The sequence below is a fragment of the Vicugna pacos genome, chromosome 7 (assembly GCF_048564905.1).
Source record: "Vicugna pacos chromosome 7, VicPac4, whole genome shotgun sequence".
Classification (NCBI taxonomy): Eukaryota; Metazoa; Chordata; class Mammalia; order Artiodactyla; family Camelidae; genus Vicugna; species Vicugna pacos.
The window spans coordinates 69083419-69107865 of NC_132993.1; the positions used below are offsets into that span (position 1 = coordinate 69083419).

Consider the following 24447-nt stretch of genomic DNA (forward strand, 5'->3'; position numbering starts at 1 on the left):
ATTTTTCAGATTAGAAGATAGAAAGAAATAAAGTTGGGCATTAGGATTAGGCCAAATTATGAGGAATCTTGAAAGAAAGTTATATATATGAAACAGAGAGCTACTATGGATTACTGAATGGGAAATTAATATGGTGAAAGCAGCTTTTATATAATTTTAAACTGCTAGGGGAGCATGTGATGGAGCGATTGGATACAAAGGGATAGAGCATCAAAGAAATTTTCCAGGAAGCTAAGCAGAAATCTAGTCTTGATATGATCGCTGTAGATATTTGAATGGTGAAGGTGTGGAAGAAAAAAATATGAGCATTTTTGATTAAAGGATACAAAATTAATAATTGATAGTTAATAAAGAATAACTGAAACAGAGGATGATTTCATTGATAAGATTTGGCGCATCACCAGAACTGGCTTAATTATAGGATCCTGGTGTTAAGAAGAGAGAATATGCAGTGCTTAGTTTCTGTTGAGGTTATGATTTGGATGGGACGTTCAAGCAGTGTGTCACTTAGGCAGATATTGAGCTGAAGGAGAAAAGATAGTAGACATGCAGTTGAGGAGGTCCTGACTGTGAAGTTCTGAGTTATAACTAAGGAGAAAAAAAATATAAAAAGGCCAAGACTGAAAGTTAGCAAAAGTACTTTTGGTAAAGCTAGGTGCGAAATAATAAAGAAAGAGGAAATGGAGACAGAGGTGAAACAAACATAGAAGAGAGTCAAAACTGAAAATCATACTTTATAATAGGCAGAATTTCCGTATTCAATGAAAATGCCGAGAAACAACAACAGAAAGCCTTGGGAAAAGTCTGGAGGTTAGGACAAGAAAGTCGTTGGTGTTCATGGCCCTTCAAGTAGAAGGGTGGGAATGGAATTCAGAATAAAATATTAATGTGGAAAGGATCATTGAGGACAAAGGGACAAGTTAAAACAATTTATATGTAAAATTTGTAATGTGTAAAAAGAATCAAATTCAAGAAAGTGTTGGTCAACATGAAAAACGAATTTTGCAACTGGCCAAATTTATCTTTATGTGTCTAAAATGTATTTCCCAGTTAATCCTTGGAAAAAAACTTATCTTAGTTTCTCAGGTCTATCATGTGTCACACAGGCCACTGGTTATCATTCTGAGCATGTGAAGAAACAAGTTAAGGCAACTTGCCGTAGAGCAAGATTAGAAATAATAGCTCCTTGTTCACAGAAACTTTTCTCAGTACACAAACCACATCTTTTTTGCCATGAATTTTTATAGTCACACGTTTCATGTAGCAACAACCTGAGCAGTTAAGCCTCCTATCTTCTATTATAATACCTTGCCCATGCATGTAATTACTGTGCATTCCAGCTCTGTTAATTATTAGTTGTAACCTCTGGAGCATAGGGAATATCCTTAACTGTCAAGTGAATAAATTCATGTCTATCTCCTAGAACATTTGTGGGGAATATAAATAGGATTTGAAAATAATAATAATAAAAATAATAGCAAAAAGTTTATATGTACTGGTCACTTAGGAGAAAACAGCCTTAGAGAGGTAAAAGTCAGAGTCACACAACGAGAGTATACAGAGCAGCAGAGCCTGGGCTCAAACCCAGGTGCTCCAATTCCAAAGGCTGTGAAAGTGGCTGGCAGAGAACTAGCATCTTTCTGTGTTCTCAGCTTGCGCTTCTGTAATTTAATGCTAGTGCTGGAAAAAGGGAGGACGAAGGGGACAGTCGTAATCATGATGTTGGAGCCACACAATAGCAGTAGGCTTTATGTCTTTGATATTTACCCTTTGGTTCTGTGAAGCATTCACACAGACCACCTGCCTTTATCATAGCAATAAGGGTAGGAAAACAGGAAAAAAAGTGTTGCCCTGATCTCTTCCCTGATGGTGCATGACCACAGATCTCACAGCATTGAAGCAATTATAATGTGTCAAACAATGGCAAGATTTTAACATATAAAATAAAAGATTAGTGGAAGGTTAACAGTGTGGTTTGACCATACATTTAAGGTTCAGTTGAACTCCCTCTTCCAAAATACTGTGTGTCAAACTTCTGGCTCACAACCAGTCATGTCTTCCTGATAACCTATTCATATGCATCTTTTCCATTTTACCTTGTTTATTTTTAAGAGTGCAAGGAGGATACAAAATAGAGGAGTATGATGACTTTAGTTTTGAAAGGCAAAAGAAGATACAAAAAATTAGAGTAATACAAGAGAATGCTTAAGATAAAATTAATTTTATGGTATAAATAGCCCTACAGATTTATTTCATGTTCTTTAATTTTTTTTCTCTGTTAAATGTTATTGGACTTTCATCTGCAAAAAAATCCCAATTTCAAATTTTCCAGTTGTGATGCAGTTTATAACTTTAACACACGATTCAGGATATTCAACTTAGTTCCTCTTTTATTTTTTTCCTTTCTTGATCTTGCGGCAGTTTTCCCCTTCCATCTGTGTTCACTCAGTGTCCTCATCCCAGCCCACCAGTTACTTTCTTCCCTCAGAACAAAGTCTAAGATTTTATGATCAGTTTTGAAGCTCTGTGTAATACGATATCCTCCTACATATGCTCTCATTTCCTACAACGCCCCCTCTCATCCTCCCTTTGCTCTTCCTGAACTTCAGTACAGTCTATTGGTGCAGTTAGCCTGGGAAATATCTCATTCCAAGTGTAGCACCCTCCTCCACTAATACTGACATATCCTTATCCTTTATTCTTAACATCCTTGAGAAACCCACATGGTTAGGCATCACATTAACATAAACATTTCTAAGTTTCAACGTACTATAACTTTATTTTTCCAAATGGCATTATCTTTGATAATGGGTAATGTCTGAATAGTGGCTCACATGTAGGTTTTCAGAATACTAGACAGTCTATGTCTATATAGACAAAAATAATTCACTTACTGTTGAGGACTGATTTCTACCTTATTTTGCTCATATTCAGAAATTTTGACTTAAGGTTTGGGATATATGAAGTAAATAGGTATTGTGGCTTTTTGTTAACCAACTGGAAAACTGCCTAATTTTCCATTTTTCCTTTTTTGTACTACCTCGGCATTAACAACATTTGAGTGTCTTCAAATAAGGAGGAGCTAGATTTTTAATACATGCCATAAATAGCATAAATTTAAATGATAGGAGATTATGTGTGAATTCCAGTAATGTTTAAAAACCATAAAATAAAACAGCTCTCTAAAAAATATGTCTTACCTCTTTGGGGAGGGCTTTTTATAATACCACACAGAGCAGCAGCATTTATAGTGCTAACCATTTAATATACTAAATGAATTTTGTCTCCATATGTTTACTATTCCAAATTGGCTATGAGGCATTCTAACCAAAATGGGCTTAATGGATTATTTTATGATTTATGGAAAATGAGAATAACCAGATCATTCCATAAGCAGTTTTATCTGAAAATTTATACATTTATTCTCAGCTCATTGACTCATTTCAACTATCCAGAGGGCAGATTGGTCTCCTTTATGTTTCAAATGTTTTTGTAAAGAAACATGTACAGAAGTAGAATTCATTAGTTAGACATAATTTTCCTACTGTATTATTTTCTATCCTAATTTTATAATTTTTAAATCAAGTATAAATATTATTTTTATGTTATAACTACTTGATTATTTATTCAAAACATGTACAATAATTTCAAAGATTGTGTGGAAACAATAGACAGGTAGTCATTTTTCTGGTCTTTACGTTTGTTTTTTTAAAGCATTATTATGAAAATAAATAAACAACATTCAGAGACTTGAAAGAGGAAGAAATTAAGAATCGTAGCAAAACTGTGAATGATTCTGTAAAATTAAATCTGACTCAAAAATCTAGACTTTAAACATGTAACTAGCTGAAAGTTCAATGAAATGGTTGGTGTCTCTAAGCCTACCACACATCCCCCACTTGTATGATCACTGATGTTCAGCCAAGCAGAAATCTAGACTTGAAACAGGCCAACAAAAATAAACACAAGACAATCAGTAATGGCACTAGAGGTGTAGCTTGTATGTAGAATAATGCCTTTCAGAGAATTAACTATGGATTTAAGAATAAATGTTGTAACAGTAACCCACAAAGGTTTACTATGGAAAGAGAAAGGATTATTTTTTGGAAAAGATATTAAAACTGAGATACTGAATAATTAGTCTCTCTGAACATCACTATTTCATTTATTTTATTAAATAGTAATAATAAATCTAAGCTACCTGGAAGCCATGGTTATCCCTTATTTGAGTCAGACATTATTTTGGTTTTACTTACATTTATTATATTGCAATTTTAAAGAAGCAAACATTTTAAAATAAATGTAGTTTCAAATTATTATAGTCAATTATTTTTTTGTATTTAGTTGACTACATTAGTAAGTATCAGTAAAAACATATATGTAGTAAATATATATTGTGAACTATCTCTTATAAGCTGATCATAATATTGACAATTTAAAAAAATTAACAGTACCTAGACACTTAGAAAATAGAATTTTGCTAAATTTTTCTTTCCTGTTATTCCCATGTCAATTCATTGTTCAGATTGGTCCATTCTTCTCATTATGTCACAAATATATCATGTGCATTCTTGCTTCAACTTATTAAAGAAGGCTCTTCCATCTCTTCATTTTGAATTTGTATACCACAAAGGATGTAGGAATATATGTCATAAATTATAGTATTCATTTTTTTACTACCCTTGATGTTTATGTGTGAATATTCCCCCCACATCTAAAATTTTAAAGCTCTTAATGACAGAGATTATAATATATATTTTTAAGAATAATAAATGGACATCAATAAGCCCACCACAATATTCATTGAGCTTTCATCTACTCTTAAAATAATTTATTATGAAGATCTGTTATGTTTTCTCTAACTGAAAATGCCAATTAGAATGATATAAATGTCTGGTCCATGTGAATACTAATTTTAACATCAAACATTCTAGTCAATAAACCAAAAAAAAAATGCTGGATTTATTCTAGATAACGTAATTGTAATTATTTATTTGATAACACAAAAGTCTTGCTTTATAGTCAGAAACTGACATCTGCCAGTAACAGAGATTCATTTATAAACAATACAAGTGTTCACTGTAGCAGATTAAAAATAATGACCCAAAAATCAGCTCACCATGTGATACAGAATATCTTTAGGGTCATTAATTTGAAAACAAAAGAAGCTTCTCAGTATCTGGATACTTCCCTAAGGACTGCTCTGGCTGAATTTTTCAGTAGGTAACCATATAGCCTTAAAGTTCAACTCTTTAGAATTCTGGATAATTTATATATAAAGAGCAGAAACAGTCAATTTTTTTTCTAAATAGAACCAAGACATTGTTAAACAGCAGTACATGTATAGATTGATTTAATTACGTAAAAAAAAAATGAGTGAAAAGCTATGTAGGCTTACGATATTGTGACAGAGTTTCAGAGCTCTTCAAAGTTCCTATTAACTTCTGTGTTTTGTTGAGATTAATCACTGAACCTTACAGTATTTCCATTATGAGCTACGGCAGCATGATCACAGCCCTTTTGAGGACTTTGTTATTTTGAGCAAATATGAAAAATGGGGACAATCGGATGATAATGCAGTATAGGCTCTGGTATTCAAGTAAGTCACAATGCTTCACAGGAATTGCAAACTCAAAAACCTACAGTGCCATACAGATGACATAAAAAGATGAAAAAGGAAACACAAAACAGGGAGCAGTGGAAACATTAAACTGTCCTATGAAAAATTCTAAGTCCCGTGAAAAAGCATTCAAATTCAAGATTTATATAAAATATGTCTCCAGGCCAGATTTGGTTTGTGAACTGCCAATTTGAAGATTTACTTAGGATATAGTAACTCTGGTGTTTTGGGGTTTTTCTGTTTGTTTGTTTGTTTGTTTGTTTGTTTTTAATACATGGGCTGCAAGATCATTGTATAAACATTAAAAATAGTTAAAAACAATATAAATAGAAAAATACCTAAATAACATAAATTAGGGACAATATTTTGATGCATTTTCTTCAGGTTTTTTCCATGTATCTTACATAGTTGTTACATTACTACATATTGCTTCCACAATGACTTAAGAGGAGTATCAAATCTAGGCATTATAACATATTGGATATAAAAATTTATTTTAATACCTGAATCATAATAAACTATGTAGATGGGTCATAGGTTATATCCCCCTCCTCTTATTGGCATTTAAAATTTTTTCAATATTCTGAATACCATGGTGAAACTCTTCTTGCTTTAATTTTCCCTTTTTTAAAACTTATATTTAAACATACATATTTCCAAAATACATATTTAAAAGTATATATTTCCAAAAGTAAAATAATCAAATTAAAGTTGCGGATATTTTTAAAGATATTTCTAATTCCCAAATTATTTTCTAAAATTTATGTTCTCCACAAGAATTGACAGAATTGTCTCTTTCCTACAATACCTTTGCCAAAAATAACAGTTATTTTTGAAATCTTTGCTAATTTGCTAAAAGAAAATCATACATTTACATTATGTGATGATAACAACACTTGAATGACAAGGCTTTGCTAAAACAAAGGTTGATATAAATAAAATGTTAGTTCTTTTGGCCTCATTATTTCCCAGATGGTATTTATGAAAAAATCTTAAAATGTAAAAATCTCAAAATGTAAAGAAACCATATGAATAGATTCCAGTGCTTCTTACAGTACATCTGCTTATTTCTGTTGACATATTTACATTTACGTTGATAAAATTCCCCAGTGGTGTCTAATCATGGATGTGACAAACACATTTATAAAAAGAAGTGGTAAAAAAATAATAGCTGTACTTTCATAATTTAGGATAAAAAGCACTGATGCTTTGTGAAATTATATGATGGCAAATACAAAATAGCTATGTTTTGGACATAGAAGACTTAAAATGCCCATGAAAAGATCAAGTGAATTGTTCCATTATTTCATATTTTGTGGACCACTGATTTGTTCTTTGATGGAACTCACTTTACCAGGTCTCACTGGGGCAAAACATTTTAGAGTCAATTGTTCATGTTCTGGAATTCCTCATTCTAGCCAAGATAGAATTTTCCCTTTCACTGTCATATTACCTTGGGAGTTAACAGGCATTCATAGCTGAATAATTATACCATGACAGGTATGAGATATCTGCATAAACTCAAATTAAGCTCCTATTAAAAACATAATCTGCATGAAGTATGAACACATATGCTTTCTGTTTTCCTTGGTTTATACCATTAATTTTAATGATGACAAAAAGCAGATGAATTATGTCACTGATGTTTGTTTGAGGAACCCAGATAAATTCAGATTCCTTAAAGTTAGAGGGCAAATCGTATTTAATCCATCTGTACAGACTGTATGTTGTTACTGGGAGGACAATGCGTAAAGTGATACTAATTTTTCACAAACCTGAAAATAAAATAATTTCATATATTTTTCTTCAAATAAAGTTAGAATTATGTTCATTTTTTTCCTACTTGTCTTTACTGTACTAAGAGTATAATGTGGGGACTATATTAAATACATTATCTGTCTCGTCAGTTCAGTTAGGATTAAGTCAGGGCCTAACTACATGCATGAACTACAAGGAATATGTGGTGAAGAGATATTAGTATAACAATACTTTAGGATGTGTATTCATAAACTAACATGGTATGCAAATCAAATACACACAAAAATAAGACTTTTATAATCCCTCCATTTATTACTGGTTCTGGATCTTGCTTACCTGGCTCTGCTTATATATACTATGCAAACTTAGGTGAATCAGTTTTTCTTTCTCTTGAAAGAAAGAAAAACTTCATCTAAAAAATTAGTATAATCACACTATGTACTTCAAGAGATTTTGTGATGATAAAAAAGTAAATTCCTACAAAGCTCTTAGGACAGTGTGCTTGGCTAATATTTGCTTAACAGATATTAGCTATTACATTATCATAGATATTGAGTTGTCAGTATGCTCTCATAGCAAAGATGCACCACTACTAGTGTATTTATGATAATTATAATTATGAACTAAGTTTTTGTACGGTTTAATTATGTGTCTCTGTGTTAATACACATTGTTTCTCATTTAAACCTTGAGGCAATTCTGTGGATTATTTATTTCATAGATAAAAATATTAACACTTCAAAGATATTTTTAAAACTTGTTTTAGAACTTACAGTTAATAATTAGCACAGTCTAGATTTTATAATTATTTAACAATAGTATTTTTACCGCATCTACCTTTAAAGTCAAATAATAAAAAAAAAAATCTTGGCCACAGAAAAGTTATATAATCTTTGGAGACCAATTTGAGGGGAAGATTTCTGCTTTACTAAAGCAATGCTTAAACAGACTTTAGAAATTGAAATCAATAATTTTAGCCATTCCTACTTACATCAACCTAGAGATAAACTTACTAGAAATGTTGTCTATCCCAATGATACTATCCTTCCTTTGTTTTGGATCCAAAAATTTCCTCAGTAACAGAAATTATATTGAATTCAATGAAAGAAGTCTACATAGATGTAACCAGAGATTGATCGCATATCCTGACTAATAAACTTGACTACATTTTATATAACTGGAATTTTTTTATTATTTAATTTAATATATGAAGTACATTTTTGTCAAAACAATTATCATGTAATTGTAGCTTTACTTGCTGAAGAAAACTTCTTTTCCAAGTTGTGTATTTGAAAAAATATTGGCAATTATTGAGTAAGTATTGTTATAATTATTGACTCTAAATATTTTAGTATTGAATGACTACATCTTTGACATAAATCCACATCTCGTAATTATTGTACATCTAAAACTAACCAGAAATATTAATTACCATGAAAAGAAGATATTGTTAGTACATTCAGACCTAGGAATCCTTACAGGTATATAGCTTTTCCTTGGACTTACTTTCACTGAGATTCTTTTTTCAGTTAACAGTCATTTACTTGCAGCAGTGTTAACTTTTTCTGATTGTAGAGAAAAATAAAATTCCAATATAATATGACTGAAATTATAGTTAAATCAAAGGCAGGACATTATAATCAGGGCAGAAAATTACACTTGCTTCATTCACACAGCATTACTTTTTAAACTTCCCAGCACTCAGTGACAGACACCAGGGCTACATTTCTTTTGTATCGTCCCACAGTGTATACTGTTAAATAACTCTTTCTGACAGGCTAATTTTTATGAAAGTTTATTATTTGTAATTGCTGTTATATTCTTTTGAAGAGCCAAGGCCTCTTAATAGCTCTCAATTTTGAAATAACCATGGAAAATAACGAGATTTCCTACAGGCCAGGAAACCAAGTTTGAATTATCAGAGCAGAAGGATTGGGGCTGAAGTTCAATAGCTGAATTTATAAAAATAAATGAATACCAAATAATAGCATGTAGAGAATGAAAAGGAAAATGGTTTTTAAAAATCTGGATAATCCCTGTTTTATGTTCAAGGACAGGGACAAAGAGCAGCAGAAGCAAATGTCCAAGTTCAGAGGGCTAGGATGATAGAATCACACCATGTTAGAAGTGGAAAGGTCTTTATAGAATAACTTATTTGGAAACTTTTACCATGACTACATAAAATCAGTAAACCCTAAAGATTGGTTATAAAGTATATGTATGCTTAGCGTCAGTTTTCTGGAGGAAAGATTCCATAGCTTTGTTTAAATATCAAGGGAATTTTGATGCCACAGAACTTAAGAAACGTGAGCTACAAAGAAGCTAAAGTACTTGACCAATCACAACACACAACATGAAAAATTCCTTTAAGTTGCCATAATGTATAAGAAGACCTAACTCTCCCCTCCCCAGGCTACGGCAGTAGTTCTTTTCCTGCCACCAGGCTCATGTGTCTCTTAATCATCCTACGCGTCACTATCAGATTCATCATAATATTACATCTCTTTGATGCTATTGTTCTCCAGCTAAAGTTGCCACTGTGTCACTGACACCTTCTGAATACAGACTAAATTGCTTATTCTGGCACAGGAGATTTTCCACAGTGTGATTCCAAATTTATTTATCCACCTTATCTCTTAATATATGTATGTAGTCTTCACTATTTAAACTCAACTTTATGTTATCATATGAGTTACATTTATTTTGAGGGGGTTTTGTTCATGCAGTTTCCTCTAGGTGGAATGATCTGCCACTGTACTTTCCTCTCCCCTCTCTCTTTGAGGTCCTCTGGGCCTCTGCACACACAACCACTACACACACACATACACACGTGTGTACTCACAGATACACTCACCTCCTACCAAAATACATCTTTATAGGATTAAATCAAATGAAGCCTTCCTTTATATGTGAAACAGAAAATTATCTAGCCCCCATTTTGAACTCCTGTGGTTTCCAGTTTCTACTATTATAGTGTACATCTGACATAATATTTATGGTAAACCCACTTTTTCATATAGTGGTTGAAAACATGGATTTGGAAAGAGACGGTTCTGTTATCAGATTTTTACTCCATCAATTATTATATTTATGACGTTGAGTATTATATGGAAAATGTCTTCATTTCTGATCTGTAAAACTGGCATAATAATAGTAAGGTTGTTTGCAGAATAAGTGAAAATATACAGATGAACTCTTAAGGCATCATTAGCACTTAGTATGTGTTCAATGTTAAGTGAAATAGCTAACAAATACTTCATGAACATTGTAATATTGTTATATAATTTTTGTTGTAAATTGTTCTATGCTCCTTGAGACCTTTCACCTTCTTATTCCAAACATAACTCTTACATAGTCACAACTTAATGTATATTTACTGCACCAATTAATATTTGTATAGTATTTCAGAAAACTTATATAAATTAGGTTGTTTTTTAAAACAAATAAAAAATGCAAATCCTAATTTTGTACTTTTATAAGTTGAAATTTTATATTTTTATAAGTAGAAAATTGCATTTGGTGAAAGCCCAGTTTTACAGTTTGATATTCCCACTCGCCAATATCCCAGAGATATTTGGAGTAACTTTTATTGATGAAAATGGTCAGGTAAAGGAGTTATACTGGAATGATGAGGTATTACTTTGATCAGAAAGATTTTTGAAGTTCTGCAAAGGAGTGTTTTGATAACTTTACCTCTCAATGAAGATGGTTCTATTGAGAAGACTAATATTTATTAACAAGCTTAATATTGATGGCTCTATTGAGAAGAATAATATTTATTAACAAGCTTAATATTAATAATAACTGCAGAATTACAAAGCCCAAAGAAAACAACGAAGAAGGATGTAAAAGCAAAGGGACTATAATATTATACTCTTTGTCATTAAATTTTGGTTTTATATTTTATAATAAGAGTAAACTCATATTTGAAGTATATAACTATATCAATAATCTATTAATAGTGACATATAATACAAGAAGTTAGACTCATGTTTCTTAAAATCCTATTTAAAACTAGGTTTAATATTTGAATTTTGTATTCTGGCCTCTACGCACAACTGTGTTCCTATCTGTGTCATATCCCTAATGTCTTAGCTCCGAGAGGTCAGTGCTATGCCCTTGCTATTCCTTAAATACAGTTTTTCTATAGCACCTCTTCCACTCAGTCACATGGTCACTCGTTTATTCATTCTTTCTTTCACTGAGCTTTAACTCAGTGAAAAGTTCTATCTTAATATGTGAGAGAAATATAGTGCATAAGATTTTTCTCTCACCTCAAAAGTATTACATAAGAAAAAAAGAATGACATGCATTATTGAATATCAAAGCTGAAGGTAACAGTTGGGACAAAGGGGCTATGAATAGACTGGTATGCAAGTTCCAGGGAGAAAACATTTTTTTCTGTTGGGGAAAATTAATGAACATTTAATGGACTGAGTATTATGACTTAAACTTTAAATAATGAGGTAAATGTGTTACTTGCATGGAATAGGGAAAAGTAATTTGAATGGAAGAAAAATGGCATATAAGAAAATACAGAACATGTATTTGTTCATCTGTCCTGCCATTGAATATTACTTAAGGGTAAACCCTTGGCTAATAAAAACCAAAAACTAGGGTTTTTAGTGTAATCTTTCTTTGTGGATTTCATGGACTTTTTCAACTATACTTGTGGTGTGATGACAAGTTTTCTTTCCGTAGAGATCCTCTGACTTCCAGGGCTACTCTTTGCTGCTAAGGGAATAGGATCTAGAGCTGTGTTGTCCAGTAGAACTTCTGTGACAGTGGAAGTGTTTCCATCTTTGCAGTGTTGTATTCACAAGTCTCTTGTGACTACTGAACTCTTAAAATGTAGCTAGTGCAACTGAGAAATGGGATTTTTAATTTTAATTGATTAAATCATGATATGTAGCTCATGGCTATTCGTATTGCACAGCATAGATCTAGAGTCACCTTTTTAAGAGAAGTAAATTACAGTTGAATTTGATCCAAATGGATTTCCTTTGGGTAAAATACAGTATGCCACAATATTTCCTGTGAGATCCTATTACATCCCTTCATTGCTGAAGTCAATACTTTTACCCAGTATTGTCATTACCTGTGCACTATTGTTAATTAGGATATACACAAAGGAAACTAATAAATTAGATCTCCAGGAAGCTCTGAAGACTTCTCCTAGGAAGTGGCTTCTGAATTTGATCTTAAAGGAAAGGAGTTGAGGACAGGTAGGCTGGGGCTGGTTCAGGCAGAGATGAGAAGAAGCATGGTATGACCAGGGAATACTTGATAATTCCTTATAACTGACAAACAAAGTGTCTTTGTAAAGAGCAGGAGAGGAGAAAGAACAATTTGAAAAAACACAATAATATATGTTTTTTAGTTCTATCCAAGTACTGGATTTGATTAATTTTATGTAGTTTCCCACCCAAAGTGATTATTCTATCACATATATATGTAGGGTTTTCTTTTTCTTTTATTTTATACAAACATCATTTATGTTTTAATCATTAAATGAAACAACTAAAATTGTAACTTTGTTACCTACGTTTATTACTTGGACAAGATTGAGATTTAGGAAATTTATTGCCATGATGTCACCAATGGTTTATAATTTATAAGACTTTGGATTAGACATTAGCACAGTTATTATTTCCTCTAATGCCTTACGTCACCACAGCCTAATAACATTCAGGAAATCCAGAAGACAAAGGGGAAAGAGTGGTCTTGAAAGCTAAAAATAGTTGCTGAAAACTGATGCAATCATGTAATAAAATATGGCATAATAACTTATATGATATGCTCAAAGTATCTGCTAAAGCAATTAGAATTCATGCAGCTAGATTTCTGTTCATGTATTACTAAAAATGAAAACCATTTCAGTTCAAGTAAGACATATAAGCTAGGAAGTTTTCTTGTGTACATTGGTCTTAAGATTTTTGGTCTTATTACTTGCATATGTGATCTATTTAAATTTAAACTCTTTAAAACAGAAGATCATTGTAGCAGATTTCAAAAAGCATTCCAAGTACAGCCAACAGCTGTCTACGTGATACGTTACATATGACAGCATAGAATGTACAATTATATTAAGGCAGGGTTCTTTTACAAAGAGTCAGTGTTGTCACACTTTTAATAGGTGTCATTCATAAGATAACAGAAATAGCAATTTCATGTCTCAGTATCAATCACATTTAAGTTTATCAGACATATTAAAAGGATAGTCTTTTTTAATTGAGAGTTTTTATACATATTATATTTAATGACTTTTTGTCAGAAAAGCTTTGGAACTGAACTCTGGGTTATCTACAGGAAAGAACAATTTTCAGTGCATTTTAGGAGTCCAAAATACTTATATATTTTTTAAACACCTGTCTTAATTTCCACTGATGAAAATATAGGCAGGCATTTCCACTGTGGCATGAAATACATTGATCAGTATAGGCAAGAATGATTTTATGGTGACAACAAAAAAAGAAATTTATGGATATTTTTGAGGGCATACAAAGTATTGTTTTATATACATTATTGCAACAAATAGTCACAATCAACCCTCTGATATTTTCTTATCCTCCTTTTATAAATGAGGAATCTGATTTTCAGAAAGGTTCAAGGATTTCCTGAGGCCCAGAGTTACAAAAGGCACAGCCAGGGATAATACCCGTTTCTGTCTAACTTCAGCACCCTTGGACTCCATTACTATGTTGTGGCTGGTATGGATTTCACACTGCAAACACATGTATGTAAGAAATATCTTTTACTTACTTATTCAGAAATCAAATTATATTTGTTCCATGCCCCCAACTCACTAGGCCAGAAAGGAAATTCAGTGTTTTACCCTTCAGTAGAATCATATAAGAATGTAGAATAATTACATGGTAGATACCCAGAAATTTGGGCAAGAGTTCCATTTAAAGGAGAAAAGAAGGAAAGGAAAAGGAGGCCAGCTTTGAACACATTACCTGACACCATGGCGAAGGACAGTTTTTCTTCTTCTCTTAAACCATAACTGACATGCTTAACCTCTCTTCCTGTGAAGTCTAATCCTATACCTTGTAAATCAAATGTTAAACACAAGGTTGGAAGTACTTCTCATATACCTTAGTGTTGTCATATTAACTTGGACACATGATCTGAGACATCAAATATCTCAATATTTGGAGGGATAACTCCTCTATCTTTGTCAGTATTGTAAAATGTCTCATGTGGACAAGAAATTTATAATAACAACAGATTTTTCAGCCACACCACCACTTTTCCCTGCTGCTTCCTCTAACCTGTGAGGCATAGTAACATAGACAGATTTTAATATTTTCTATCATTCTGGCAGTAGAGTGTATATCATTTACTGAGCATATTTCTTCTGGATTTTTCCTAATTTTTGTCAGAATATATCTAAACATTTCTTAAGATTTCTCCTATGCTTTTTCTTAGTAAACGACAATAAATTTCATACATAATTTTAATATTCAAGCATCTATGATAAATTTGTATTTGTAAACAAGTTTATAATTTAGTGACTTATGTAAATGTTTTTAAGTAATATTCTTTTAAATTATGCTAGGGAAGTTTACAGCAATGGTATTGACTTGTATTAAATGCTCATATTCTTTTGTTGTAGTGGTAATATGAGCAGTATTAATAGAATAAAAATAAATTTTGTCTGTTATTTATTTTGATGTTTTAAAAATACTTTATTTCAGTAGGTAAACATTTGAGATTAAATATCATTATCAGCATTGATTTTTAGGAACCCAAATGTCTGGTGATCACGGAACGGGAGCTAATCATTGACCCAAATGGGCCTGACTTCTGACTCACTGCCCTTCCAGCTACTACTTAGCACAATTCTGAGAAACCACATAAATTTTTCACAGTGTAAATTTTAGAACTCAGCTAAAGAACCAACATTGCTAGGGGACAGCTAATTACCAAGTACAGAATCAATGTAAGGAGAAATAGACTCGGTAATTCTCACTCACAGTAATAAAAACGGAGAACACTTTTGTTTGCTTCCCTTTTCAGTCTTCCTCCCTAACTCAGATGAGTTTCAAGAGTCATAACTTGAAACTCTGCCATTAGCTCCATCACAAATATTAAATGTTAAATAAAGTGATCCATATTGGCCATAAAATGAACACCATTTACCATTCTAAGAATATAGAAAATGCTTTTATGTGAATAGTAGAGAAATTGCCAAAAAAAGCTATTTTATTTCAGTCTGTGAACAAGTTAATGTGCTACAGGAAAAAGCATACATATTCGGACCTAATTAATTTCCGGAACACTTGGTTCTGAAAAGAGTGCTCAGAAACACCTCAGATTAATCCACTGTCATATAAAAGTTGCAGTAGCTAGACACATTCTGAGGGCAGGGTCTCAGGCATGAGTTAGTTACCTCCTTATTAAGGCTTTGGTTGCAGCGCTTTCTGGCTTAGTTTCTAACATAGTCAAATGTTCATTCCTATTTCTAAATACTTGAGCCTCAACTGAATACACGTTCCTGTGATAAAAATGTGTCACCTCTGTGCTTGTGCTAAGGACATTATCTCCAGGCACACCTTTCCTAATAAACAGTTTGATATTTTCCACTTAGAGAAATTGATAAGGATAATTTCAGGTACCTTCCACTTTCCAAAGTGAGTAATTAAAAAATTCTTGAGGAGCTTGTAAGCATCAAAGTAGTAAGAATGACGGAGTGAAGGATGTGACTGCTACGGGTATTTAACATTTCCTTCTGGAAAGTACATGCAGAAAATTGAGATAGTGTATCTTCTTACAGACATTTAATATAGTGAGTTGCTATTTTTTTGCCCTGTGAAGGAAGTAAATGAGTCATTTTGTTTAAAGTTAACATTCTTTCTTTCAAGAGCCATTAGGGTAGCTCTTGGCATACCACTGTGATAAAATGATTATTCTACCCTTATCATGACATGCTTTGCTCTGTAAAGTTCATTTATACACTGTTATTTGCAACATGCTAAATGCTACTAAAAAATCACCAAGCTAAATAAATATTTGGCTAATTAGAACTAGTTTTTATTCCACTTAAGTTATTTTGTTCTCTCTACAGTTTACACAAATAATACTACTCCTCGATAGCGCAGAAGAATACTGAACCTCTCTTTGGTTAACTGGCATGTTAAAATACTTTCTATTATAAATAAATTGAATTCTTCTTATTCTTTTCTACAGGACAACATTTTTAAGCTGGAAGACTCGCATTTTGAAAATGGCCGTGGGAAGAGTCCTTATGACCCTAAACTGCTGACGGCATCTCTTTTAATAGGTACTTACTCAGCAATCAGTTAAACAATGAATTTTCTATAATAATAGCCAGATTGCATGTTCCTTCTTATATGTCAAGATTTTCCATTATTAATCATGAAATATTTTATGAGTATGTCAGTTGAGATATTTTCAAGTATTTTGAAAATGAGTAAGAAACACTAAGTGCTGCTTTGATTTTTGAACTATCTACTCTATGGTTCTTTTTAATCAAAATGGTTGAATAGTATCTTTAAAATTCCCTAAATCACTCTATGATCCCACTAGACCTTTTATAATTTTTGTTTTGTAAAAAAATGATTTTGATTTTCATATTTTGAAAGAGGCATTTCAAGGAGGAATTTTGACAAGTCAGAAGGAAAGAATGAGATTTACTCTATCTTGTTAATTGTAGTTCCAAGATTTGTCACACTCTCAATATTTGGACATCTTAATCAGCACAATCCAACTAAAGGGTACACTTGACAGAGGTCCCTTTGTGTTACCTTGAGCTGAAAAAGTCCTTCTGTATTCATCTTTTTTGACTTTGGGGCTTCTTCTCTTTTTAATCTAATGAAACAGTTTATGTATTTCGTCTCCCCTTTTCTTTAACCATTTTCCTTCCTAGATTTCTTCTTTCTTCTTTTTCTTCAACGTTGCAAATGGGTGGTGAATGCTCATTAGCCATAGTTCAAAAGGATAGAAGTAGGAAGAAGAAGGAGAAAACTTTAGTTTATATTGAATGATAAAGAATTCTTTCCACCTTCTTTTTTAACCACTTCTGGACTGGGATTAAATAATACACAAAAAACAATACATCATTAAACAATTCTTCTTTTTCTTTCTTTCTTTCTTTCTTTCTTTTTTTTTAACTTTTGAATATACCAGCAATAGAACACAGAAGATTCTGGGTTGTTATCCTATTCCTGAATATATGTTTTTATATAATCATGTAGAAATTATGTACCTTTTTGTTTCCTTTTAATAAAATATAGAAAGTAATTATTTGATAAAACAACAAAAATAATAGTGAAACTTTTCAAGTGTAACATTTCTAATTAAATTTTGAATAATACATCTAGCTTCTTAAAAAGTAAATTTAGGCTACTATTTGATGTGTAGTAAGTTTCTGAAGTTTTGCCAGTCTTTTTCTTTTTAAAAAATAGCTTTTTTTCTATTCAACAAAATAAAACTCCAGTCGTACTGACTACATTAACTCTGAAGATGTATTTTTTCCAGTATCCTCTAGTGTTTATCACTATTTCACCAATCCCTGTTCTATTAAGAATAAAACCATTACAGCATGAATTATCTCTATTGCTTTCAAAACGTAGACAATTTCAGCCCATTTGATCCATTTATGGAGCACTTTAACAAAAGTTTAAGACCTGAAGGAATGCAGCAAATGTAACAACACACTTATAATTTTCCTATTCACAGATGTCCTAGTGATTACGTGTGGATGACTTCCTTAAGTGCACACGCAGAAATTTGAAAATGGTCTTAAACAGAGGGACGGAGTCCTACCTTGTCTAAACTTGAAGCCTACACTTATTTAAATTGCACAGTGGAAAAAAATAGATATTCCTCAAAGAGTAGTATGTAAAATCGTGCCTAGAGCAGCTTTAATTTGTGGTATGTTTCTCAGGAGGGATTTGCTTCATTATTTATTTTAATATTCCATTGAGAAAGGAAGATGACAAATAAGGATTACATAGTTTGTATGGAATGCAACCAAGCAGCGTCCACAAAAAATATGAAACGCCACGGTTTTGGTTTTATATTAGAACGTCTTTGAAAAAGTTGTATAGGTTTGTGAAAAGAAAAAGAGAATGAGGGAAGTTCCATGAGTCTAGGAGAGGATGTATGGCTGAAAAAGAACAATAGCTATTTCAGAGAAGCAGCTTTTAGATGGAAGTCCAGATCTCACCTAGCCAATACTGTAAAATAATTGAGTAACTTTCAGAGTTATTTAATGCTTATTGACAAGGAAGATTATTCAAGCTGAAATAAATTAATTTCTGAGCCAGTCGAATAGCAAGATACAGAAAAATGAGCAGGCCATACGAACTGCTAAAATCCCTCACAATATCTGCAACACCATTTTAATTCAAAAGCTGTGACTTCCTTTATTGAGGTTATTTGCTTCTTTTATAACTGTGCTATAAATTCTTTCTCTCACAGTAAATTTAATTCCCCTTGTTGGGTTTTTCTTGGCATTTTCTCTTCTGCTGCTTTAAAAATATGGCTTACTAATTTACTATAGTTCTTTTAACATAAATATTTTCTTCAGCACTTCCCAGACTTTTACATACAACTGTAACAACTGTTACTGAGTTATACAGATTGTACATTGTATATTAAAGAATAGCTATTGGGAAAGCCTGTTCGCCCAAAAGATTTTGAATATATTCTTCTTATTTCTGCACATAGGAGAAATTTGCCTGGTGCTTCCAGGCTGCTTCCTTCCCCAATACTGGGAAGTCAAATTTCACCTTTATCTCAAAACACTGACAAACTGGCTAGATGCACCTTGACATCAGATACTTTCTGTATCACCTATCCCTCTCTTAAGCAATTTCAAAACCAGATAACAGCTTAAAATTTTGGTTTATAAAATCTATCAAGGTTTAGTATAACCTCTTTCCAAAATGCTTTGGGTTTTTAAGCTAATGACCATAGAAAATATGGAATCTTTCCTGAGCAGTGAATAGTTACTGAGTTAAGCCTCCAAATCCTGTAATATGTCCCAAGGTTTACAAATCATCATAGTGAAGTTAATTTTTCAAATCTCTTTTAAGAAGATTTTGTCAATATGAAATTGCTCCCATATTTATTTTTAATATTTTTATTTTACCCACCTCTAAATATTTTTTGACTCTGCTTAAAAATTTTTATATTAGAAATAGCACTTGCTCCCCTGCTCAGAATAAATGCCATGTGTGAACCTCAGACAAGAATAAAACCCAGTGTTTTCCACTCTTAACTATCGTCTCACATTTTCATGATGTGAAAGGAATAGTCAACTTGAAAGAAGTTTTATTTCCTCATTGAAGTCTTCTCCAGGCATTGCTGTGCTAATATTTTCCATCACTAAGAGATAATATGAAGTTCTGTTTCAGGGTGTCTGGGACTTTTAGCCATGTTTTATTTTTCCAAGCTAGAATTCTGTCATGCCTCAGGAAAGAACATAATTTGACATTAGAATGTGCTCTTACTAGGTGTTGGAGCAAACGAGGCACTCCCCAAATTAAGTAACTATAATTGAGAAAATTATTTGAACCTCTCTGAGCCTCAGTGTAAAATGGCATGATCATGTTAATTCCACTAGTTTGTTGTGTGAATTAAATAAGAATGTAAAAGCATACTACGTTTGGGTGTGCACATATTTCTGGAATATATGTGGAAATAGAAACTAATAATCAAAAAAAAAAAAGAACCGATAATAGTGGTTGCCTGTAGGGAGGCTAGGAGAAGATTTGGTACCATATAAATTTTATATTTTCAATTTTGTATCATTTGCATATATTAACTACTCAAAAATGTTAGTTTTAAAAGAACAATGTGAGTAACAAACCCAGCATATTTATTGGTACAGAGAATGTGCTTAACAAACTTAAAAATGTAAAATTATTCCCATACCCTTACACTCTCAAGAAGTGATTTTATCCATGCTGTGTCTGGTGTGTGTGTGTGTGTATGTGTCTAAGAAGAGAGAGAGAGAGAGAGACCCGTATTTTTTTCCCTCTGTTTCTAATCACTCTGCTACCCTGCGAATAGGATTTGCTTAAGGTGTTAACAATATAATGGCTTGGTCTTTAGGTTTATTTGATTTTTGCTCACATCCATGTCACACTTTACACCTGTGTTAGTAATGCTGTGATTTCATCAGGAAAGTTTTTGGGTTTTTTTTTTTCCCATTTTCTGTTTCTTCTCACCACACCCTTCTTAGGAATTGTAATCCAATACATTAACTGACCTAAGCCACATTTTTACTTCATTTTGAGCTGTGAACAGAAAGCAAAGAGTACATGTGAACTTTGGTTTTTAACATGCTTCTCAGATAACGCTGCCATAGTGGGAATGCAGTTCACTAAACTTTCTGTTCATCTCTGTGAAGAATGCTCTCCTTTGAGATAGTTAAGAAAGCTTACAGCTAAGAAAGAATGGCAGTGTACTGACTGAAATAGCAACGTTCATATTTGAAAATTTCTAGCTTGTTAGTTACATCTATCAGCACTAATTTATCTTGGTTTGATGTATTATTTTTGAGACATCATACTGCCTATATGGTATTTTTGTAGAAAGACTTAAAAACTTTGTTGGATAGAGTATCCATAACCACTTTTTGGTATATAAAACAATTCCTTGATGTTCTGTCATCAACTTAATAAAGATGGACAAATGCCATCTTTTCTTTAGTAAATATGGAAAATCCAAAAGTATGTATGTTAGCCATAGAATGTAGTAAGTTTTTAATAAAGAGTAGTAATAGCACAATTACATGAAATGAAATATACTTTGAGTTGATACAATATATCTGCTTAAAGAGAATTCAAGAGTAGATACTCTGTCACCTATACATTTGGACCAAATGACAAATATGTCATACAATTTCTGGAGGAATCAGTCCTGATAAGAATCCTGTAGACATCTCAGCAGAAAATTCTGTCTAAAGCCTGGAGTCAAGGAATGGTTACTGATATTGAGCACTGACTATATGAGAATGTGCCCTTATGGCCACCTAATCATCTGGTGCCCTCCAGCTCATAGATATCATGTTGACACTTGCTAAAAATAATATTTAAGTAGGAGGTAATTTCCTATGACTGGAGGTGACTGGTGCCTTAACTGAAACCTTCCTTTGGTTTTTTAGTGAATTCTCTCTAAATTCTGTTTTCAGTAGTAAGTTGAATCGGTAGCTCTTCCACTGATGAACTTTTCTACATTCTCTGAGTCACCTACTTAACTGTTGTCAAAAGAGAAACAAAATCAGTCTTTCTGCCTTTACCTTCATTTATATCGATTTTTGCCTTCCTCCCATGGGAGTGGATAAAAAAATTAATTATGTTATAAAATAACTAATCAAGTGATTATGAGAAACAAATACCTATCAATATCCAAATAGTATTTCTTTGGTTGTAGTTTTTGTAATTTCATCTCTATCTAGAATAGAGTTTATATATAATAGCAACCACAATTATGAATTTTATTTACAATGAAGCAATCTACATGAAAGAAAAAAGATTGACTGATGGCATTCTTTTTTTTTTTTTGACCAGGGATATTTTCCTTTTTTTTTTTTAATGTAAATACTTTCTTATTTATCAGAGTTCATCGAAGAACTCCCAGAGTTACTGAATCTTCATTTTTCAGGAATCATTCACTCCCAGAGCAGACCACCATTTCATATCTTAAATCCCAGGGCTCTCTTGCACTCCTCGTGAGCCTCAGTTAGGAGTCCACAGTGCTCTTCTCCTTTCTCAGTGATGCACACATCACACATCTTCTTGGTCTCCCGGCAGGTGCAGCAGGGCTTCAGCAGCTTCTTCTCCTGCAACCAGACATGTTAGGGCTGGCAGCCACCAGACCCAGCATTTTTCACGCGGAAAGCAGCAGCTGGCACCAATACCCTAAACTCTCCCAGCCTTGGCAATTGCCAGTTCTCCCCAACTGATGGCATTCTTCACTCTTCTGTTTCTGGTTATACCTCCTGTTAGGCCTGGTCTGACTACACTCTGACATGAAACTGCTCAGTTTTCACCTTTTGGTTGTTCGATTGTCACCTTTCCTGATTTTTATCACCTAACATGTGGCAGGGTGGGCAGTGAAGTTCAACTAATAATTTAATGCTTTTGATTTTCAAGATAAAGAGGACAGAAGTCATCCTATGATAGCTGTTCCAACATGAAAATATTTGAAATTGATATGAACATTTTAAGCTGATTTCATAACACATTTTAAACTGTGTCTTATTCAGATAGTTCAAGGAAATAATTCATTGCATCTATCAGTAAATTAATTATCTGTAAAAAATAAAATATCAATAAAAGTGTTATAGTGATGGAATGTAGGTTAAATTAAGTAGACCAAAGGCATTAAAATATTTCAGAGTACGATTGAAATTTATGGACGGCTTATTCATAGTGGTTTTGTGCTTTTAGAAAAGGGTTCTTTATCTTTTAGGCAGATAAAGCATTATTGCAGCATAGTATGGTAAGAGCAAGTCAGATTTGATCTTAGTATTTAATTAAGTGAAGACAAGACAAGATGCTTTTGAATCCCAGAGATAACATAGTACAACAATATGAGTACCATTAATTTAGCTAGTAAATTGTACTTAATACATTGTCAAGCCATCATTTTTATTTGTCTTGATTGACAACAATTCAAAATAAGTGATCAATTTTTAAAACTCAGCCTCTAAGATAAGGTGTCTTTCCATTAATATTTAAAGTTATAACCTGCAGTTGCTTAGTAATTCTATGTAGCCATTCTGCAGTGCTTTGGAAGTTCACCAAAGCCTGGTGAATTCAGAAACATCAGAGAACCACAGTTCTACCAAAGGAATTAATTTGGGTTGGGTCACTGAAAATGTCTAATTTTATTTCCAAGCCCCTTATTTACAAGTGAGAATTGAGAATGTGAACAAAGAGTATCATAAAGATCAGATTAATATGACTTTCCCAAAGGTATTTATAGCTGAAGATGAACAGGAAGTTTTTGGTTTCTCTAATACATACTAGAGTCCTTTGGAAATGATAGCGGTATACAGATGTTTAAGTTATACTTTAGGTATGCCTATTTTATTTTTGAGTACTTTTCAAGCCAGTGAATTCAGAAACATTAACATATCCAAATAATCAATGCGATAGCATTAAGTTTTACTGTTACTATGATAGATTATTAGAGAAAATGTTGCATTAATTGTTGTTTTGCTGATAATTCACTGTAAGCAAGCAGGCAATAATGTGTTTTCTGAATGGGATAATATGAGGCACTTTTTGTTTAAAGGAAGGAAAATGTCATTCTTACAAACTTGAGCTTATTGAAAGGTTGTATGATATGTATTTAGTATAAGAGACTTGGATTAAACAGGCCTGAGTTTGAACTTTCACCTTGACTTGCCTAGTCATTAGCTGAGCAACCTTGGGTTTCTTGAACTGTGAAATAAGAATACATTTACGTCGCGCAGTTGTTGACAGAGCTAAATGAGATAATTTGAAAATGTCAAGCCAGCACATGACTGCCTGGCAAGCACAAATAGTATTCAGTAAATATTAGCTTCTCTTTCTTCTTGTTTCCTTTTCCTTTCCATTCTAACCTTCTGCTTATGATTCTTCCATTATAAAACTCTGACCAGAGTTAATTCAGTTTAAGTAGAAGTAAGTCAAAGCATAACAAAATCTTGAGCTGTAGTGATTATGGCCTTTGTTTATCAAAATTTCTCTTTCTTCAAACACATTTCTTTTATATCTAAGTCTATGTGATGAACTTGATTTTGGATTATATGATACCAAGTTAGAATATTTTTGCCACTTGATGTATTTAAAAATGAAAGACAAGGAAAATCTTGGCAAGGAAAATATTAGTCTTTTCTAAATTATAACAAAATCTCGTTAATTTAGATTCCATTAAAAAGGAAGTATATTAGAAATTTAATATCCATTAAAATCAAAACTGTGAGCAAGTTTTACAATGAAACTTTACCCTAATAAGGATATTGGGACCAAAGTAACTTTGAACATATAAAAGCAGAGAATGTGATAAATATAGTTTGCATTTCGTTACTTTGTCTTTGGTCAT

At 32.5% G+C, this 24447-nt stretch overlaps 1 protein-coding gene across 5 annotated transcripts in view; it reads left to right on the forward strand.

Annotated features, from left to right (window-relative positions):
- The window catches only part of SEMA3A (semaphorin 3A), a 695593-nt gene that overhangs the window by 590055 nt on the left and 81091 nt on the right, over window positions 1–24447 (forward strand). For all 5 annotated transcript variants that reach the window (XM_072965111.1, XM_006211741.4, XM_072965113.1 and 2 more), the window contains one exon: window positions 16570–16663. In XM_072965111.1, the coding sequence (XP_072821212.1) occupies window positions 16570–16663 (94 nt within the window). The remainder of the gene's footprint in view (window positions 1–16569; window positions 16664–24447) is intronic.